The sequence below is a fragment of the Cetorhinus maximus genome, chromosome 7 (genome assembly GCF_964194155.1).
Source record: "Cetorhinus maximus chromosome 7, sCetMax3.hap1.1, whole genome shotgun sequence".
Lineage (NCBI taxonomy): Eukaryota > Metazoa > Chordata > Chondrichthyes > Lamniformes > Cetorhinidae > Cetorhinus > Cetorhinus maximus.
The window spans coordinates 77,138,851-77,161,357 of record NC_135885.1 but is presented as its reverse complement, the minus strand read 5'-3'; the positions used below and the strand labels follow the sequence as shown (position 1 = coordinate 77,161,357).

Here is a 22,507-nt window from a genome sequence, read left to right as displayed (position 1 = left end):
ATTCCCCACAATCTTGCTATTCATAGTATCCAGGATATTGCAGCATAAACTCCTTTGCAAATAGCTGGAGCCATTTGCAGGCTTTGATATAGGCTCATTTCTTACACCATACACCCTGTCCAATAGCAGTTCTCATTACATACTCTTCATGAGCTGGAATATATCACAATCCAGCAGCAAAGAGGCCTGAGAGGGAAAGCAGCAGAAAGCAGGCCTTTGCAACAATGGCAGAGGCAGACATCCCAGGTGGCCCCACTGTTCAGTGAAGCCTCCCTCCAGGTTCTCCTTGCTCAGGCAAGTTTGGAGATCCCTTTCTCCCAGGACCTGCCCGTTAGACCAAGCCAGCCTAGATGGAGATCACAGAGATCAGCAGCCAAGCAGCCGTCCCTAGAACCTGGCTGCAGTGCCTGAAACAAGTTAATGACCGCATACAATCCACCAAGTTAGATGCACCACTCTTTGTTCTCTTTAAGGTTGCATGTGGCAAGGCATAAGGCTGAGTTAGTTAAGAAAAGAAATGCCAACCTCGGCACTGGCGATGGAGCCAGGCAGCAGCATTGCCTGTCATAGGCACTTGGGCCTCTCTGTGAAGGGTCCTGATCCATCACAGTTGGCTCCAGCACAGCCACATCCGAGTAAGCACATACTGGTGACATTTCTGTAACACCATCATGAAGAGTCAGGCTGCCACCATTGCGGAAGTCTTTGTTGGATGATTAACAATGGTCATCCATGTGCTTGCAGGAAAAGACAACCCATAATGCAAAAGGGAAAGGACAAGATTAACAGTGGCATCCCACACTTGTTAATCCTGACCCCCAATGACGAGGTGGCACTGGAACTTGGAGGTCAGCATGGAGGGCATTCCATTGCAGATGGCAAAGTGGGATTGGCAATACGACAGAATGAGTGGCCAAATTGAAAGGCACAAGGGATCCCCTGGCAAACTCATAGCACTCATGTGTCCACACTAGTCGCATGGAGCTCCACACTAGGAGTGGACTGAAGGATATGGTGGATCCTCCAATTAATCTTCTGTCTCTCGCAGGTCAAAGGCAAGAGCAGCTAGCTGCAGTGACCGGTGAACAGTGGTCTATCTCTGAGGAAGGGGAGAGGACCTCAAGGAAATATTGTCACATTGTTCCACCGCACCCTCCACCAGCACAGATACTCTCACTTTGGTGGGATATTTGCCCATGACTATATCTGGTATTACAACCTGAGCACAGCAGAGCCCTGGCTGAGTACCTGACAGCCGGGGCCACCAACACTTGGAGGACTGTGGGAGGGCTCACAATGCTGAGCCTCAGGCAGATGATGTGTCCCTGGAGTTGTCAACAAATGGAAGATGATGGATCTGCACTAAGAGGTGAGTAAACATCTGGCAGAGGTTCCAGAGGCTTGGTACATCCTGGCACAGACGATGGAGGAATCCATCCAGGTCATGAGTGCCACGAGCTCTCAGGTGTGTATGCACTTGTCATTCTCCATCAAGAAATTGATCACTCTTATGGAGGAACATACCCTCAGACCACTCCGTGGATTCCTGAGATGCATGCAGACCTGCTCAGACAGTCTGAGGTTAAGCCAGTGTGTTCATAACCTTGGTGTTATTTTTGATTCTGAGATGAGCTTTGACCTTATATTGGTGCCATCATTAAGATTGCCTTTTTCCACCTCCGTAGTTTCACTCGACTTTACTCGTTTTATCTGCTGCTGAAACCCTCATCCAAGTCTCATTATCTCTAGACTTGACTAATTTAAAGCACTACTGGCTGGTCTTTCACATTCTACCCTCCGTCAACTTGAGGTTATCCAAAACTCTGCTCCCCATGTCTTAACTCGCAGTAAGTCCAATTCCCCTATCACCCCAGTGCTCACTGACCCACGTTAGCTCCTGGTCAAGCAACACGTTGATTTTAAAATTCACATCCTTGGTTTCAAATCCCTCAATGGTCTCACCCGTCCCTATCTCTGTAATCTCCTCCAGACCCACAATAACCAAGATATTGGTGCTCCTCTAATTCTAGCCCCTTGTGCATCCCTGATTTTAATTGCACCACCAGTGATGGCTACGCCTTCAGTTCCCTAGACCCCAAGCACTGGAATTCTCTCTCTAGACCGCTTTGCTTTTCCACATTGCTTTCCTCCTTTAAGACACTCCTTACAATCTAACTTTTCAACCAAGCTTTTGGTCATCTGATCTAATATCCCCTTTTGTGGCTCGGTGTCATATTTTGTTTTATAACACTCCTGTGAAGCGCCTTACATTAAGGCACTATATAAATAAAAGTTGTTTTTGTATGCCATCTCCAGCGACATGAGCTCTGTGCAGCAATGGCTGGGTGAGAGGGGGGCATCGGGGATTGATTGGGAGGCACCTGGACTCACTGCCAGGTCCTCGCACTCCTCAGCTGAGCAGTGAGGTAGCTGTGTGCCGTGAAACAGCAGAGGAACGGCCGCCTGATGCGCACACACTCTGGTGTGGACAGCGGCTCTGTCAGTGACCCAGCTTCTCACTTATCCGTGACACTTGAGGAGACCTTCAATGGGCTGGGGTCCTCCAGGTCTCAGGCAGCCAGAGGATGACGGCCAATATAATCCCAAGCCAAGGGGCAGCAAGGTAAGCAACTGCCTCCGTCTCAGCTGAAAGTGTGGGATGGGTGAACCATGTAGGCACAAAGAAGAGATTAAAGGAGAGCAGCTAGCTACATTTCTTTTGGAGTTATGAAGCCTTGAAATCATTTGTACTGCCATTAAATGTCTGAGGTGGCAAGGCTTGAGATCATGCATTTCTTGGGGGCTGCTCGGACTACATGAGTACCCTGGCTCCATCAATCTGTTTGATAGGTGGAAGCACACCATGTGAGGTTGAGGCATTTTCGATGCCACAGCATTCTCTCTTAATGAGATCAGGTAAATGGTAAGGTAAAAGAAGGAGACCGAACCAGGGTTGCAGAGTGCTGAGTATTGGATTCTATAGATCTGTTAGTAAGCATCATGTGACCCAAGCCCATATTCGCATGTTCTGAACATTCCTTGCGTGTGTAGCATGGCACCTTGCCTGTGGTCCCTGGGGCTACTCAGCATCCTGCACCTGGCCATCACCTGCCTCCATTTCCTCATCATCAGAGGAGACATCATGCTCAACAGTATCCTCATACAATCATTCTCCCCTCGAGTGCCAGGTTGTACAAGGCAAAGCACACCACAAAGCACCCCCTTGTTGAGGCATACAGAAAGGGCTCCACCCTCTTTCTGCGTCTCCCTTGCCGGAGGGGACACTCCTGTTGTCCCCCTGGTTGCTGCTGACATGCTGTCCATGGCCGGAAATTGAAACCTGAAACAAGGCCCATGACGTGTGGGTTCACGCAGTTTCCAGGCCTCTTTCCATCCCTCCTTCACGCATAAGTGCCAGCTCCAAGGTGACATGCTGCCAGTTTAGTCCAGTTTTGGCACCTTTTCTCGTTCTCCTGACTGACTATGCCAGTGCCCGCATTGTTCCACCCTTGGTGAATCAGGGCCTTCTAAGCCTCTTTAAGATCCAGATATTTGTGATGCCGTTTATTTATTAGGTAACAGCAGATAGCCACTTCGTTCTTGTGATTTTTCCCTTATGTTCCTGGAATTTAACAGTCTTTCATCATTATTATCCTCTTCCTCAAAGTAACACAAGTCATGGGAACATGAAAAGTGACATCAATTGTTGTACGGGAATGCTGGTTTCTGGGACATAGGCTTTCCAGAACAGTCTTTAAAATCTTCATGCCCCAAACAGCACAACCCAACTTTCACTGGATCAGTTTGTCAGCTGCCTAGCATGTACAGAAATAGGTACAACAAAACAGATAGTAGCTGATTGTCCATTTAAACATTCTGGTAGAAATTCATTTTGGACAATAGTGCCAAATGTATGATATTGCATCATTGCTCATTGAAATCAATGGAATTGAATATCAAGTGCTGCGTATAATAGGCAGCCAATGGAATATTGCCTATTTTGCTCTACCATTTAAGACACATTTCTACTCCCTTTAGTTGTTAGTCAGCCTAGTGTTATGATATGGCAGGTGGTATTTGCCAGGCTGATCAAATCCGCAAGGGAAACTTGGCCACACGATCACAATGATTTGCAATTTGTATTTATTACGAGAAGGCTTGTGCACTGAAGGCAGAAGTAATGAGTCCACTACCACCTTTAGGATTTAAATGATTAAATTAAACCATTTATTACAAAAGAAGAAAAACCTTAAACACGCAAGATTACAGTTACACAGTTATAACAGTTCCCAAAATGTCTACTTAACCAGACTCCCAACTATATACCCCCTTTAAGGCAGCAGTCCAAATGGATTCCAAATGTATAAAATCATCCAGAAATAATACCACAAGCGCCCACTGGACAATGGAATTCCTAAGGCTTTTAGCACAATTTTGGTTACTGGAACAGCAAACTTCTCCAGTGAGGCTACAGGCTTTTTCCCCAAGTCTGTTTCACACAGTCACCTTTCAAGATCTCACATGGCCACACCTCACACAGCCGTCCATTCTTCTTTAAATATATTTCTCCCTTTTAGATCTGTAAATCCCATTGTTTCAACTTGTCTTTAGAAGTTACTTTTCCCAGAATGTAACGATTTTTCATGTAATCATTATGGCCAGCACTTTTGGGAAAAATCAATCTAATAACCTCGTCTTATTTATCTTGCCAGTTGTAAACCTTTTCCATGTCCCTTTGAAAATCAAACACTTCTCCACTTATCTAAAAATGCAAATTTCATTCACACCATCTCCGCTGAGACCTAACCCCAGTTTACTCATCTCCAGTTCAAATGCCTGTCTTACACCTAACTCCTTTAATAATTTAAATCTTGCAGTTTAATCGTCTCTAGTTTAATTAAATTAGCCACACACACAGATCCATACACACACACAGGGGTTTCAAAAACTTACCACTAATGGAGCAAAATGGCCCAGAAGGTCATTATTGTAAATTATTGTATAATTTCTCATGTTATTTAACTCCCACCATCGGTTTTGCCTAAGTCGATATCTTGGTTCCTCTAGGCCTTTACCTCTCCCAATACCCGACATACTAACATACACACAGGGCATTGAGGCAAAGGAAAATGAGACCTGTTAACAGCAGCATGAATAATGAGATAATGCTGCTGAGATAACTCCACATTGCAGGCAGGGTTAAAAAGGCAGGTACGCTTCAATGGGATGGGTTAGTGAAATTAATCCTAGCTATAATCAAAGTATTTCATGGATATGAGCTACCGTACAAGTGCAATGATGCCATTTATTTCATGTTCCAGGACCTGTACTTGAATGTATTTTTCCTTATGTGAACAGATGGCTGTTTAACTTTTTTTCTTATTCACAGGAAAATGTCAACATTGATGAAGCGGCTCGATGTTTGGTGAAACACATCATCGCAAGTGAGAATGACCTTGCACAGTCTGTTGAGTCTGACATTGTCACCCCGACACTCAATTCCTTCAGAAGCAATGGCAACTGCTCATCTTGTTTTAAGTCTTAGGTTGGGATCTTGCTGTAACAAGTCCTGTTACAGCTTCCATACTGATGTTTGTATTTACAGCTGGAACATTATTAACTGGAACCTGGAGGGAGGTGGGATTTTGAGAAATGTGAATGAATTAAACGTCCCTTTCAATTACAAGTTGCATTAATGTAGCACGTTTAACATAGAAAAACATCCCACGGTGCTTCACAGGAGTAAGAAACAAAAGGAAGGTTTATGACCTGAAAAAAGTGTCAACAAAATGACTAACTTTAAAGAAAACACTGTCTTTATGTTTTGGATACAAATAAAAGGGTAAAATTCAACTTTGACAGGGGCATGCAGTGGGTGATAGCAAATTGGCTATTCCAATGGGCAAGAATGTTGGGAGGGTTTATAGGGGGTGGCTGATCTGCCCCTGCTCATTCTGTACACCTGTTAAAGTTGAATTTCACCTTCCAGATGTCAGTTTCATCTGCCAGCAGTAAGGGCAGTCATCTTTTCACAATACAGTCACATGTTTTGACAGCACTTCATGATTCATGAGGGTTTGCCAAACTATTTGTGGTAACACTGCCCTTTTACTTGCCATTCTGGTTCTTGAAAAACAATTTCATTTAAACGATGAACACTAATGCCATCTGTGGAGGAAGGACAGGAAGGTGATATTGAGCAGAATGCTTTGAGGAAGGTAAATTGACTGTGTGCATGATTGATACAGTTACTAAAACTCTAGGTTAATGACTGTCCTAATTATGCTAACAACTCCCTCTTGCTGTCTGATTCATTAACTCTTTCAAGCTGATTCTCATTGTTGATTTCATTGTCAGTTTGATTCCCTCCTCGCCCTCTCCTCCTCGCCCTCTCCTCGTTTAAAAGTGTCAACTCTACAGTCAGTTGTGGGTCAGTTGGTAACACTTTTTCCTCTGGGTCAGAAGGCTTGAGTTCAAATCCCACTCCAGGTGCATATCCAGTAATGTTTGCCAAACAATCAGTCTGACAATCAGTGGAGATATTGAGAGCAGAGATGTGAGGAGTCAACTAAGTCATTGATATAAATTGTAAATGGCTGAGGCCCAAGCTCTAGTCCTCCACTAGTTATGCCCTGCCATCCTGAAAATGATCAATTTATTCCTACCCCTGCTTTCTGCCCATTAATTAATCCTCAATCAATGCTAATATGTTACCCCAATCCCATAAATCTTAATCTTTTGTAACAACCTCTTGTGTGGCACCTTATCAATTGCCTTCTGAAAATCCAAACAAACCACATCCTGGTTCTCTCTTACCTTCCCTGCTAATTATACTCTCAAATAAAAACTCTAACAGACTTTGTAAAATGTGATTTCCATTTCATAAAACTTTATTGATTTTGCCTGATCATATTGTGATTTTTCAAGTGGCATGTTACTAATAGTATTTAGCATTTCCCTACTATCAGGCCAGGGAGCCTATCAAAATTATTGAAATATTTTTGAACCCACAAAATTAACCTAAATCAACACCTCTCCCCGCCTTTCCTCCAATGGGGTGAGCACTTCCAGTTGCTGCTGCCAACTGGTAGATCAAGATCCATAATTTAGTTCCTAACCTCTCAAACACCACAATGATCAATTTTTAACTATTCATCAAAATAACAATGAATAGAATTTTGACTAAAACCCACAGTTATTTTTCATTGATGGTTTCCATCGTTGTAGAGTTCACTATTATTCCCTGGGGATATATTTCCTTGGAGCTTCCCAGCTTTGTCACGGTAACTTTGTTGGAAGTGCTATGGAAACCCTGTTTACATGTGTAAATGACATTCTCTTCTGCTGAAGTAACAAATTGAAGTTACAGATTGCCTTGAAACACAGAGGGTATTCCTTAGCTTTCATTTCACCTCCCAGTCTAACTCTGGGGGACTGATGCTGCTGTGAGACAAACAGGATGGTTCAAAGAGAGAAGTGTTAATATCTGTTACCTCGTGATACTATTGAATGCTATGATTCATCCCTTTGAGAAGAAGGTGGAAATACCTGGCTCTAATGTTTGAGTCATATTCTTCCTTAAGTGTGATATATTGATTTAGATAGAGGAAAGCTTGCTGCTTTTCTCAATGGCAATTTGGAGTAGAAAATTATGTTACAGAAAATCCCAAATATTACAAACATAGATATTTTTGTTAATTGTTAAGTTTAGGGAAAGAATCTCATCGGATACCATTCTGAGTGCTGCTCCATCTCATTGCTGTTTGTGCTATGACACTGAATTACTGTTTACCACGGTGTACAACTTAAATTTTTATACTATTGAATATGAAGATTTTTGTTTGGTTTTGTTTTCCTGAGGTGGAGGCAAGAAACAATTAGGGCATGGAAATGTCTGCCTGTAATGGAATAATTCAAAAGCTGCATTACTTTACCAGAGATTAAATAGAAAAACAATAAATGTTCCAAGTTAAACTTGAGGCTCAAATCTCAACAGTTCAGACTTTGACTCAGAGCTCCAATATCTCTTTTGCCCAGAAAGGTTTCAATCCCGAATTGTTAGTGAAGTATATAAATGAGAAACCTGGGCCTGAAGCACAATAATGTTCATTAACTAACCTGGTCAGTTCCTGTAGGAAAGTGATCTAAACAGGTGAATCCAAATAATTTTAGTTGCTTATAAGCTTGCAAGGTTAATCAGAGGTGTTATAAATCTCAGGCTATGTGTTAATTTCTCTTTTTCTCTGCTGATCATTTTGTAACAATGACTTCTGGAGCACACACTGGGCACAAAACTTATTTATATATAATAAGGAAAATATTTAGTGTTACACAATTTTAGGAAGCACACAAAATAATCACAACTAATGTAGGTACACTTTAAACACATTTTGATTAGCTGTTATGTGAAGCTTATTTAGACTTAAAAGTTTCCCATGTCCATTGACACATAGGCAAACAAAGCTAATGCTTATATCTGTTTCCATAGCTAGTTTTCCTGGAACAGGTCACCAGAGGCTACAGCTTGTGGGTTGCCACTCCACAACTAGCATGGCTGACCAGGAGACTCTCCTGCTCTCACTGCCTGCCATAAATGTATCGGAAGGATTTACAGGTCAACAATCAACCTGTTTGGTCACTTTATGAACGCACCTTCCATTGCCATTAAGTCCTGGAGTGGGACTCAAATCCAGAGCTTCTGGCATGGAGGCAGGGACGCTACCTGCTGCGCCACAAGACCTCTCTTGGAGCCCATTCCTGAAAGGTTAAAACTTCTATTTTCTCTGCATTCCCTAGTAACCCCAAACCAGTGAAAGCATTCCAAATTTAGGAATAAGGGGAGGTGGGAACAACCTGATCCCAAGAACTACCAGTGACCAACAGGAACTGTTTGGAAGTGTACCAGGAATGATGCTGGTTTTACATGGTAAGCACCTGTACTATAATGCAGCTGATATTGTTTGCTGAGAGGCGAGGGGAGCTGACCTTACCAAATACTGAGGCTGCAATCCCATCATCTCTCGCAGATGGAAGGATGCTAATCAATCAGGAGCAATTATGAATGTAGCCCTGAGCTGCATTATATTGTGCCTTTATGCATTGACAGATGGTATACTGCCCCACACCATTAAGAAGGTTTTTAAATGTAACAATATTAGCAATGTTAAAAAGATGATTTTTAGACTAAGACTGTGACAGATTAGGTGACTCCATTTAATAATGGGCTTGTGTGTTGATTTGGAGCTAAATTCTTCTCCGGTTCTTGGCCTAATAGTGGAGCAGGACTAATACCCATTCACGTAATTTCTCTACTAACTCACTGCAGTTTTCTCCAGGGGCCTCATTTTATGTGCAGAGTGGTTTTGGGACAGTAATGTTGCCTCTGAAAGTTTTGTAGCTGGTGGGATGTAGGGAAATTTGGAATGGCAACAGTTAAAATCCTTCCGTGATTTAAAGGGGTGTGGGACTTTTTACAGAGCAGTAGACAGCTGTGGCCAAAATGCCTGGACGAGCTGGAAGAACTTGCAAATTCTCTGACACATTCCCTGGATGGGGATGGAGGGTGGGTTAGGCAGAAATTAGAGTTAGGAGAGCAAGGCTGTTGGCCACTGAGGGGAGGAAATCCCATAGTTAGGTAGAGAAGTGACAGAGGCAACCTTGTGAGGGAAGAACAACTTTATTTGGTGAGTAACCATTTATTGAAAACACTCAATTGTGTGGTATCCTCTCCATTCTTGGCTCCTGGATGTCTTGCCAATGTCTTGTCCTTCCTGTGACCTCTCCTCGTGTTGTCAGGTGGGGGGTGGGGGGAGGGTTTCCTTTCACTCTCTTTTTCATCATCACTTTCAGCTTCTGGCAACACCAAGCCTTTATTCATTTCAGTGTTGCGCAGCAGACAACTTGATTCAACGATTCTTGAGGCATTAGCTGGGCTGTATTGCATGGCTCCTCTAAATTTAACCTGACTTGAAAAATATCTCATTGGAAGTGTAAGCCATGACTGCAGGGATAGCTTTGATCTTTAATTAACCACCCTGACACATGACTCTGCGAATTTGGGGTAATATGATGGAATGGGCAGCTTCCTGGGTATCTGACATTGATGTGCAGGAAACGGTGATTGACATCACACACTAACTGTACATTAATAGAATGAAAGTCTTACCCTTTCAATTTTATGGACAGGATATTATACAAGACAGTGCTACTTGTGTCCCACCTGTTAGAATGCAGACTGCTTGTAAAACTGGATAGCTCTTTCTCTTTTTGTTTTTCTCATTTCATTGGGAAGGAAATTAGTTGCTTTACCTTTGTGAATAGGGCATCAGTGTTTTTTCTTGACAAGGTGCTGAGTTTCTGCCTGACTAATGTGGCAAAGGTTGCCTCACACTGCCTGGAAGGTTCCAATTGCAAAGAAACTCAAGAGAGTGCTGCCTTGACAGACAGTGCTGTTTTCCTGATGTAGCAGGGTCTGCTATGCCACCTTGGCTCAATTTGCATGCGGTAGATCGGTGGGCCTTAGAAATCAGCCTTTAAGAACCTAATTTACTCAATTTTACATTGCAAATCCGGCCCACAACGAGCCATAGTTTAGAGCAGTGTCCAGCCCAGGGTGTTATGAGTTTCCACCTTGGCTGGTCATTGGATGGAAGTGCTAAGTTTAGACCTGATACCTGTCCAGAGGGAGGGAAGGAAAGAACATTGACACCCAAGTTAAACTGGCTCATGCTGACGCATCTCTTGGTTGTTGACTTTAATGTAACATTGACAAAAACCCTAAAAGGAGGACGAGGACATTGGGACACGCTATGGATATTTTAACTTCCAGGTAACCAGATACTGGAGTACATGGCCTGGCCACCTAATCCCTATGGGAAGAGGCCTGGTACATTGGGAGGTCTGGGCCTATATGTATACATCTGGCAAGGGTGTTCCAGGAGCCATCCCAACTGGAAGAATTCAGTCTGGACAAATTGCGACCATTGGAGACAGAGAGAGGGTTCTTGTGGAGCCCAGAGATGGGTATTCCTGCTCAACCTGGACCCACAACAATCATTTTAACAATTAAGTTTCAAACTTTTTCCTCTTACAAGTTTTATTGAGAAGAACATCCACAGCACATGCCCAGTCCAGGACATTAAATTTGCATTGGGGTCCTAACATAGGATAAAAATTTGAATGGATTCAAGAAACTCCTGCCGAAAGCCAATGCCTTGGCAGCTCATAAAATTCCTGGTGATAATATGGCAGTGAGTGGGAAGTATGCAAACGCAGGGGGAATGGTGCACTGTAGTTTTAACACTGCTACTAACACACTTTCATTGGGCAGAGGAAATTAAAATCACCCCTGGTTAATCTAGAACTCTAATCTTGTGTAACATCACTAACATCTCAAATTGTTGCAGTTGTTGGTTTATTAATTAAACCTATAGCTCTTCCCAAATGCGGAGAGAATTTTATGGGAAAATATGGAGGCTTTGTGACAAACATTTAAAAAGGAAGAATACAGTGGCCTATCGCAGCTGTAATGTGTTTGTTTATGATTTGCAAAGTTGAAAGAAGCACACAGGTGCTGGCAGCACCATGCAGCAAAAGGGCAAACTGGTTTGCTGATTTGAAGTCTGGGTGTATATCCATGCATTAGAACTGAATTGTCCATTACTTCCAACTAGTGTCGGAGAGTGCTGGCCCGCAGGAATTAGAAGTAAATACATATTTACCTGCCCTTGAAAATTACGCTGACATTTCCATTTGCCAGAGCTGCTTGGGGCCTGCATTATAAGACTCCTCGCAGGCCCCAGTGAAGTGCCACTCTGGCGGATTCATGGAGGCCACGCGCCCCTTTTTATGGCACTTAGCTGCTGTAAAGCAGGTAAGGACCAGTGAAATTGACAGGCCAGGGAGAAGGTAAGTGAGGAGTGGGGAGACGGTCAGAGGTCAGGGAGAGAGTTGGAGGTTGGGGTGGGGGTTGGAGGTCAGGGGTCAGAGGTCGGAGGTGTGGGGCGGGTCCCATTGGGGTCGTTCTAGGTTTGTACAATAGTCACCCAGAAGTTAGAAAACGTTTTAGTTCTTCTAACTTTTTCTGGGTAACTATTGGTATAACCCTGGCAGAACCATCCAAAGTTTAGGTTTTAAATTGCATTTTCGGATGGTTCCCAGAGCAGGACAATTGTCCAGAGGAAGCGTGCAGTTCTGGGCAATTACCGTGCAAACCCTTACCTGGGAACCTCTGAGAGGGACTCCCCAGCGCATCTTTGTGGTACCCCCCAGATCCGACGCAGCGGAGCTCGGAAATTACAGCCCAATGTTTTGTCAATGATGGTACTGTATGTCCTTTCACTGACTAAAAGTAACTGAAGTAGGCGTTGAAATAAAACTTCAAATGCATACAATATAGTTAACAGATCTGGCAAATGTTTTCAAGACAATACCTCACAAACCATATTTCCCCACAAGTGAACTGGATGATGCAGTTTCTTTCCTCTGGTGATGAGCTGTGCATGCTGATCCAGTATTTAGCCAGTGTCTATTGTTTGACTGCTGTTATTTATCTGACTCAATACTGATAATATATCATTAACATTCAGAAATGCTGATCCTTCCTTTTGGGCTGTGTGCATGCAGTGATGCCTAAAAGTTTAATACAATGTATAATGCAGGTTTAAAGTTGAAGTTTTAATTTTTATTATCTGTGTCATAAAATATCGAGTTTATTCTTTTCAATGTAAACAAATGGAACAATTCAAATAGTAGAGTTGGTTATGCACACTCACAATCTTAGCATTAATTGTTGTAAAGGAAAACTCAAACATTTATCTTGAGGATATTTCATCTTTATTCTGAAACCTCAACGAGGGCAAATTTCAGTACGCTGTAGCTTTCATTGACAAATAACTTTGAATAGAATGTTACAATTTAAGTTGTGGAGTGAAAGTGCATGTAAACTATGAACTTGGCAAATGTGTATTCACTGCTGTAGTGGATCCTACTAAAGACTACCTGCTGTTTAAGAAAACTTTAATCTTTTGTAGTTTCTTGATATGTTAAAAAGAATAAAGGACGTACTGGCTCAGAAATGACTTTGTGCTATTAACTATTACTTGTTCTCTTTATGGATTCCTTCTCAATCCAATCAGACTGTTAATTTCAGCTATTGAACATCTTGAACATTTCTAACTGGCTATTGGCAAATCCATAGCTAACACTGAGTTAAAATGAAAAAAAAAATTACAGTGATCTTTACAAAATACTGGATAATCCATAGTTTATATTGTGTAGTTAATCATTTATTTGGGTGAATTAACACAGATACTGCTTGGGCAGAATTTTACGGCCCTGTCGCAGGAGGATGGGACCGTAAAATGTGACAAGCTGTTCAAAAGTCCATTAACTTTGGCGAGACCATAAAATCCCACCGGCATAAAATTCCACCATTTGTTTTAGTAATGCCTCAAATCAAAAAGAGGCAAAGTGCAGCATAGCAGACAAACCCAGATCAGATGGTTTCCCAAACTCATCTGGGCCATTTAAGCTCAGTGCTGAGTTCAAACAGACCCCATTTCAGCTGTAGCAACGGTCTTATTGCACAGGCATGTTACGAACTTTTAACATAGACGTAAATGCTCTTGAAGGTGAAGAAGATCTGTAGAACTGTCAAGCTGTGAAGTTATTTAAATCACCATCCTGTTAAAAATTAAGCTGTCAATGCCAGTGAGAGGTTAAAAAAAAAAGCCTCCCAGTTCTAGCAATGGTTGTTTGTTGACATTACTTTAAGGGCTATCATGTTGTCAAGGTTAATGCTTGGCTGATTTTCACAACCTATAATTATCAGTGGGGGGTCCTAAACTCCTGGTTCGATTGGCAGCTCAAAGAGGTTATAAAAGTATTAGCTTCGATGTGGGGTTATGAAAAGAAGACTTTTTATAAGCGATTAAGTACACGAGGGGATTTAAAATGTTTGAATGAACTTTCATGGATGGGAGCTTTTTTAATATAGTGAAGGCTCTAATAGATATCTAGAACTTTATTTAATCTCAATATGCCTCCTGAGGTCTGCCCATGGTGGATACTGGGTGAGTTGGCATTGAGATTATAAGGGCAAAAGGTGGTGGGTGGGTTGGTATGAGGTTCTTGGAAGGTATGATAGCTCATGAAGATGTGTGGGGAGCATGAATTGTCATAGCTGGGGTATGGGGAGTTGGTGAGGGCTAAAGGGCCTAAAATATGAACAAACAGCTGAAGTTCCAGAGAAATGAGGTGAGCCTTTTAAACGGCTCACCTCAGCACTCGGTAGTCCCTGTGCCACCCCCGATCTGTGTCTAGGTTTGGCAGGCCTGATTCTATCCTACACCTGCCCTCCCCGGAATGAAGATCCCACCATCTGGAGAAGTTTCTCTTGAGGTGGGCGTGGTGAGGTGGGAAGTCTCCTGACTCGCGCTACCTGCCTCAGGAGTGAAAACCTGAGCCTAAGGCCAGAATCATCCCAGATTTACACTAAGTGTGGCAGCAGGCAAGCAAAAAGTCATTTTACCTGTCGGCTGCAATGATGGGCGGAATTTTCCTTGCCCGCTAGCAGCGGGTGTGATAGGTGGCATGTGTGGACAATGTGGCGCAATCGGTTTCATGACGGTGGGAAGGCTGGAGGGTTTCCCACCAACATTCGTCGGGGAGCTCATTGTAACGCATCAGCAGATCATTAAAAGGCCATCCCGCCAGGGTCTTGGACCCCCGCCGTACTGCCTGTCCATGTCAGCGGGAAAGCACGTCCACGTGTTTCACAACAGCACACAGGCAACGTGCACTTGGTGGACTTCATTTTGGCGGAATTGAGGTGAGTGAACAGCATCGCTTTCCACAGCTCGCTAGGGTCGCCTGTTGCTTTGCTGACAGGGCAGCCATGCAGCGCACTCATCTGAGGCTGAGAGGTGGTCAGCACTCTCCAGGAAGCGTTAAAGGGTGGTCACACAGGGCCAGGAAAGGTGCTAAGTTCACCCATGCTAACCACGTCTCTCTCTCTCTTACATGCCACAGGAGGAGCACATCAGGAGCAAGGAGCCTGGTGACCTGGCTGTAGCCTGGTGACCTACAGAGAGTCAAGAAGACTGAGGAAAGAGCGACTGAGGTGCCTGGCTGCGCAAAGGCATTAATTAAGTGGCCAGTTAAGGCCCTCGAGACACTAATTATTTACGTTGCCTGTGCAGTTTTTAGGCCATCGCATGGGCAAAACGGGCAGGCGGGCAGGCCACAATTTGCAAAACCTCATGCATGGGCAGGATAAGAGGGGTCAGTGGCCTTGCCAATGTGATTAGTGAGGAGTGCAGGATATCACTTGCTGCTGGTTGCTTCTGTGAACAGGACAGCTTCACCTCGCTTCAGAGTTGCATTCAGAGAATTTCGAGTCTTCAGTTCAGGACTCTGTTGTTGTCCAGACCCCCAGAGGATTCACCCCATGAGGGGCCTTCCAGGTATCAGACAGCCTTCCCTTACCGTGGTAATGGGGATTGTGGTCTCCGCTGGAGGCACCTCCCCTGAGGAGGAAAAGAGGGCCAGAAGGGAGAGGAGGCCAGGTGTCCCTATTCAGCTTCCAGGAAGGAGAGGCGCAGGCACAAGGGTTGCAGGGTCAGCAGGGAGCCCAAGGCAGAAGGTGCAGCAGAAGACACCTCTATCCTGCTGCCAGGGTTTACAGGCAGTGATGTAGCTACCTCAATATGGCTGAGGTGCAATGCCGAAGGAGGTTCCGTCTCTCAAGGGAGACCGTGACCTCCATTTGCCCGAGGATCGGCCCTGAGATCATCTCCGACTGTGTGGGTGAACACCCCATGTTAGTGGCGCTGACGGTCACAGTGGCTTTCAACTTCTATGCCTCTGGCTCTTTCTAGGGCTCAGCGGGGTATCTGTGTGGAGTCTCCCAATCAGCTGTGCACAGTTGTGTCAAGCTGGTGACAGATGCTCAGAAGTTCAGGCGGGTACTGACTTTCATTCACTACCGTACAGACGAGGCCAGCCAGAGGCTTCACGGCCATTGCTGGCTTCCCCCGTGTTCTGGGTGCAATAGACTGTGCTCATGTGGCCATCGAGGCACCAGCAGGTGAGCCCAGTGCCTTCGTCAACAGGAAGGGCTTCCACTCCATGAACGTGCAGATATTGTGTGATCACAGGATACTGATTCTACAAGTCCGTGCAAGGTACCCAGGCAGCTCCCACGATGCCTACATCCTCAGACACTCCCAGGTGCTGGGGCTCTTCAGTGCTCCAGCCCGACTGGATGGATGGCTGCTGGATGACAAGGGCTATCCATTGAAGAGGTGGCTTATGACGCCTCTCCGCCATCCAAGAACAGAGGCTGAGCAGCGTTATAACAGGAGCCACAAGGACTGTGGTAGACAGAACCATAGGTCTTCTCAAGATGCACTTCCGATGCCTGAGCCGTTCAGGGGGCACACTCCACTACCTCCGTGAGCGGCTGTCACTGATGGTGGTTGCATGCTGCACTCTCCACAATCTGGCGCTGGCAAGGGGGGGTCCCACTGGAGGAAGAGGATCTTGCCACAGCTGCACAGACAACAGATGATGAATCCAGTCATGATTGTGAGGATGAGCATGGTCAGGAGAACGCTAACGGCATGGACGCTGACCTGGGCAACCTCCAGGGAGTTGGGGACACCCAGGATGCTTTGATCCAACGCTCCTTCAGCTAGCCTACCAAATAAGAACCACCACCGCATGCGAGGGCTCCATACTCGGTCCCAGAGAGGACCATTTCCTTGGCCAACAATGTACACTCTGACCGTGCAATAAAGTTTCAGGAGACACACGTCCATCATAACATCATGGTCTACCCTGCGCCTGCAGAACAAATGACACATTACAAAGGCCAATTGCACAAAATAACATCTCGTTTATTTGTGAATGTGAAACATTGCTGAAATTAACATTAACTGGTGTTTTTAATCACACCATGAAAAGATGTAAAGAAAAATGGGGGAACAAAATATCATCTGTGATCAGGTCGTGTTGTGCTTATGGTGCTTTACGTTTTCCTTTGCAGTTGCTACGTCTATGTGCTCCCCCCTCATTGGCACCGACATCTGAGACAGCCTGCTGACTCTGCTGTCCTGTTGGCTTTGATGACCTTGGCGGGCGTCCTCTGGCCAGTGGAGCCTGTGCTGGCCCCGCCTGGGAGGGAGTGGCCAGTGCCACGGCTGGCATCTCCCCAGTCGCCGCAGCCTCGTCAGATGCCACAGTCACTGGCGGAGGGGCGGAGGAGCTGCTGCCGTCATCCGGAGCGCCCTGAGATGAGCCCACAGAGACAACAGGCAGCTTGTGTGCCAATGTGAGGTCGCTCTGGACCTCCCTGCTCACCATTGATGGCCGGGCACCTAGCTGGGATACTGAGTGCCCAATCCATCTCCCACACTAACACTGACCACCTGAGGTCAGTGCCTGTGTGAGGGCTTGCAGGTCCGGGTGCAGCCCCAGGGACCCCTGATTGAGTCCCCAAAGGAGCCTCTCCATGAGAGTCACCACTCTCTCCATGGAGGAAGCATTGCGCTCAGCCATGAGGGCCAACGTATTGCTCACGCTCCGCAGGGACTACTCCAGAACGGACACCATGGCATGAATGCCCTCGTGTATATCTGCCAAATCCTCCCACACACCCTGCTGGACATCCAGCATCTGCTGTCTCATGGATGAGAGGCTCATCAGCCATCGACTGAGCATTGTCTTGGTTTCCATCAGTCTTCCGACTGTCGGCGCCCTGCGCACTCTCTGCCTCCCCCTGCACCTCAAGCGAGTGCGAAGTGCCCTCACTAATGTGTACCGAGATTCTAGACAGCGATCTTATGCCAACCAAGGTGTTGGTGCCTGCTTGACAGGGAGGGTATGATGCAGGTGCGTGGTGAGCATGGTGGCCCTCATGGGTTAGGGGTGGTCAGGGTCCTCATTGCGACTGCCTGCTGGTGAGCCTAAAAGGGAGAAGAAGGACATGTCATTAGTTTAAGTCATGACACTGTCACTGTGCATGCCAGGCACCCGGATGAGACAGAGATATGCATCATGGTGCCCTCATCTTTCGATTATCAATAGGGGCTCCAGGTTCGAGGCTCACATCAATATAGAAACTACACTAGAATGGTTGCAATAGCCGACATTCTCACCTCAGTGCACTGCACTCTTACCTTCCTCTGGCACCCCAACCTCACCGCGGCCGCTTAACCGGGGTGCATGGTGCCTCTCCAGCTCCAGGGCCTCCTGCTTGTATCATGTGAGGATGACGAGGTGTAGGGGTCCTCCGCCAGTCCATGACCTCTCAATATTGTTATGGGATGTCTTCTCCTGAAAGGATGGAGGAGCATTGATTAGTCCACCCTCTACCTGCAGCGCCATTGCAGCCTGGGCAACTCCTCACAGGGCTCAGCTGATTCGTGACCCTGGAGCCACAAGGCACTCAGTCCAATCAGCCAGGGCTCAGATCCTCCCTCATTAACATTTGCCACTCACACTCTAACACCTCTGAGGTCCACGGGGGGATGGCCAGCTTTTAATTGTTTGCAAAGTGACCCATGCCAACACGGTACTCACCCTTCCTGATCGCAGCAGATTGTTGAAGCGCTTCTGGCACTGCACCCATGTGTGCCTCACCATGTCGTGGCTACTCACCGTGGACGCCAACTCCTCCCAGGCCTTTTTGGTGAGATGAGGGGGCCTCCTCCTCTGGGGACAAGGGTTTTCCTCCTGGCTGCAACCTCCTCCAGGAGGGCTGCGAGGCACTCATTGGAAAAACGTGGGGCCAACGGCCCTGCCGACCTGCCCTCCCGCCTGCCGTGTCCAACTGCAACGGATTCCGTTGTGCAGACTTCAGTGTCCTTCCCTGGCAGCCTTCCTGGGGCTGCTGAGGCTGCTTTTGAATTGGCTGCTGGGTCGCCATTGGACCTGGCGGACATCATGCTCCCACCTCCGCACCCCCCCCACCACACCCCCCCCAACTTCTCGCTCATTCACAAGCCACATATCACGCTGGGTGGGCCTTAATTGGTGGTGCGCTGCCAATCGCGGGCAGAAGTTGGTTTCCCGACCGCCCCCGCCAATCCCGCATGCCAAGGGCAAAATTCTGCCCCAGGGACTGTGCTTGACGCCTACATCCTCAGTCAGTCACAGATCCCTGGAGTCTTCCAGGGTCCACAGAAGCTGCAGGGTTGGCTCCTCAGAGACAAGGGCTACCCGCAGAGGACGTGGCTGATGATACCCATGCGGCGGCCTCTGACTGCAGCAGAGCGACGCTATAATGAGGCTCATGCTGCAGCTCGAAACTTGGTGAACTCGGGATGCTGAAGATGTGGTTCCGGTGCCTGGACTGGACTGGTCTAGTGGAACCCTGCAATATAGTCCACAGACATCATCGTTGTTTGCTGTGCCCTCTACAACCTGGCGCTGCAATGGGGAGAGGAGCTGGCTGAGGAGATGGAGGAGCTGGAGGTCTCTGCGATGAGGAGGATGTCGATGGTGATGAGGCTGAGGAGGTCCTCTGAGGCAACTATGATAAGGATGAGGCGCTCGCACTGGCTAGACAAGGCAGGCATGCTCGGGAGTCCCTCATAGCCAAATTTGTGGAGGATGATGATGACATGCAGTGAGGTGTCCTCATAGATCCTCACATCGCAGTTGTGAACGTTTGATTCCAGTCTGGCTTATGGCAGCGCCAACACCCTCTGTGAGAATGCTCCTGTCATAGAGATGCAGTGGAGGCCCTAAAAATCGCTCAATTGCAGGAGGATGATGATGACATGCAGTGAGGACACTCCATAAATCTTCACACAGCCTCTGAGAATGTCTGACTCGTCTGGTCGAGGGCAGCTCGCTTGCACTCCATGATCAGGGTCACATCATACAGACGCAGCAAAGAAACTTTAGAAGCATCTGATCCTATGTCAGCCTTTAGCCCCTGAGCCCTTCAGGAGCACAGCATCGCTGGTCACAGATGCTGAAGAGATGGGGGTGGGGGCAGCCCCACCTCAAAGATGCTGAGGGCACACAGAGAGAATGAGAAAACTCCATGGCACCTGCCCACTACATTCTGGCAGCAATGACCAGCACCACCGAAGTTCAGGCAACAGTAATGTTTCTAGGGAGTGTGAGGCCAGACCACCACTTTGGTTTGAAGGCTGCACAGGGAAGAGGCCCTGGACTGAGACACCTACCTTTTATTTTGTGCAGAAAGGTTTCACATCTGAGTGACAAGAACAAGGAGCCATAGGCAGGGAGACATTCTTGGGAGTTTATTGACAATAGTGAACATTATGTACAAGTGATTAACACCCGCGCCCAGGCTGTGCAACTCATTCTCAGTTCATAGCACCCTCGCCTTTGAATCAGAGGGTTGTGGGTTCATGTCCCACTCCCGGAAAACCAAGAACTGTGAATGTAATCGAAAGAGTTACAATCTGTGACTGTTGTTAACTTGAAAGATTATCATTCTCCCCAATTGCTCTCAGCTGTAGCTTGTTTGCTGCTGCTGCTGCAGTTGCTGGGAGAGTTGGGTGTTGGCTGCTACTGTTCCTGCTCTGCTGCTATTATTGTGGGATTTCCAGTGGCGTTTTCCATATTCATTTGGCTGTTCCTGCTCCAGTGTTGCTGCCTTCCCCATCATCTGTTGCTGGAGACCTGCAACCTGCAAGGCCTGAGGAGAGAGGGAGGGAAAGAGAGAGAGAGAGGGAGGGAGAGAGAGAGAGAGAGGGGGAGAGAGGGAGAGGGAGAGGGAAAACAACTGCTGCTGCAGGACAGGGAGGCCAGGATGCAAAAGATTGTGATTTTAACATCCTAGGTGGGTGCCTGGACTTTTTTGTTCGATGGGGATGACGAGAACTGTGTGTTTTGTAGTGGGAGGGCAGAAGACTGCTGCTGAGACTTGGGGGAGAAAGGGTGTGTGTGTGTGTTTAAAATCTTGCCACCACCCCTTCCCCCCACCCCACCTCACTCCGGCCAAGCCTAAGTCCAGGTAATTGGTGCTGTGTGGTGAAGAGGAACTGGGTTGACTCCTGTGTGCCAGGCAGAACCGGCTGCCTGGTGAAGACGTCGCCCTCCCTCTACCGGAAGATCATCAAGGCTTCCACCAACACTCCATTTTCCATCAAAAGACACCCACCTACACCTAACCCTTTCCCTCCTGTGTCTCCCTGTCCTTTACCCCTCCCTCCTCTCCTGTCCACTATTAACATCCTGGAGGAGGATGTTATTCCATCTTTTTCCCCCTCTCCCCAGGGAGGGACATTAATACCGGTATTTCTCTGGGTGGGTGTGGCTCAGCCTCTATGGCTGCAGCCAGGCCTTCCCGGGTGAATGTGGAGGTGGTGCTGACACCAGTGGCGGGGCCTACTAAGAAAACCTATGCGGGACCAGCTGCTTCTGTGGCCCCTGCTGCTCCCGCGGTCCCGTCACCTTTCTGCCTCCTTACTCGGGCCCTATGGGTTAAGAGCTACACCCACCCCGACCTGACCATTGGGGCTTCTGTCAGGGCGATGACTAGAGTTGTCAGCCCCTTGGCCATCGTCGCAGCCTCGAAAATGTACGGCAAAGCCGTAATTTTCTTGAGGACCGAGCGGGCGGTGCACCTGGCCCTGGAAATGGGGCTCACTGTGGGCGGGACCTTTCTGGTGATGGACCTTTTGGAGGCCACCACCCAGAGGCTCATTATTTCCAATGTCCCGCCCTTTATCCCCAGTGAGCTCCTCCTCCCCCACCTCCATCAACTGGGGGAGGTCAGGTCAGGGGTTGCGCCGATCCCACTCGGCCTAAAGGATGCGGCCCTCCGCCACATCTACTCCTTCCGGCGCCAGGTTTTCGTCTGCCTGGCCCGGGAGGAGTGTGAGGAGGGGGCCTTCAACCTGGAATTCGAGGGAGCTGCCTAAAAAGTCTTCTGGACTGTAAGGAGGTGGGGCACTCACCGAAAGAGCTGCCCCGCCTCCAAGGCCGCCAGCACCATCCAGGCGACCGCAGCTGGCACCGCCGCTCCTCCCCCCGCCACCGCTCCACCTCCCTCCCAGCAAGGGGAGGCGTCGCCGGCAGCCACCGCCATCTTGGCTGTTGGTGAGGTGAGGGAGAGCCCCCACACTGCAAGAAGGTGCGGAGGAAGACCCGCCACCTGGGGGAAGTCCACGAGACTCCCCAGACTCCTCAGAACACCCAGAGAACCAGACCCCTGAAGACACCAGCTCGGGAGGGACAAAAATATCCGGCCCCGGTGTCGTATTTGTGTGTGCTCCTGGGCCCGTGTGCGCCTCGACGCTTTGTGCTGGGCCCGGCGCCATCCCCGCGCGGGTTCCCGGGCCCAGCGGGGGTGGGGTGCGAGATCCTGAGCCAATTGTCCTTATAAAAATGGTGGACCTGCCCAAACCCCAGAGGGCGGAGCACCTGGGAGGGCTGGACGCAGCGTAGGAGCCTTGCAGATGGAGGTCTCCCCAACCCCCAGCCTACCCCGGAAGAGGCATCACCCCTCGGAGGAGGAGGAGGA

At 47.5% G+C, this 22,507-nt stretch overlaps 1 protein-coding gene across 1 annotated transcript in view; it reads left to right on the top strand.

Moving 5' to 3' along the window:
- The window catches only part of LOC144682481 (ras-related protein Rab-38-like), a 68,947-nt gene extending 62,337 nt beyond the window's left edge, over window positions 1-6,610 (top strand). The window contains exon 3 of the mRNA XM_078544879.1: window positions 5,390-6,610. Coding sequence (XP_078401005.1) covers window positions 5,390-5,545 — 156 coding nt within the window. The 3' untranslated portion in view covers window positions 5,546-6,610. The remainder of the gene's footprint in view (window positions 1-5,389) is intronic.
- The last annotated feature ends 15,897 nt before the right edge of the window (window positions 6,611-22,507 follow it).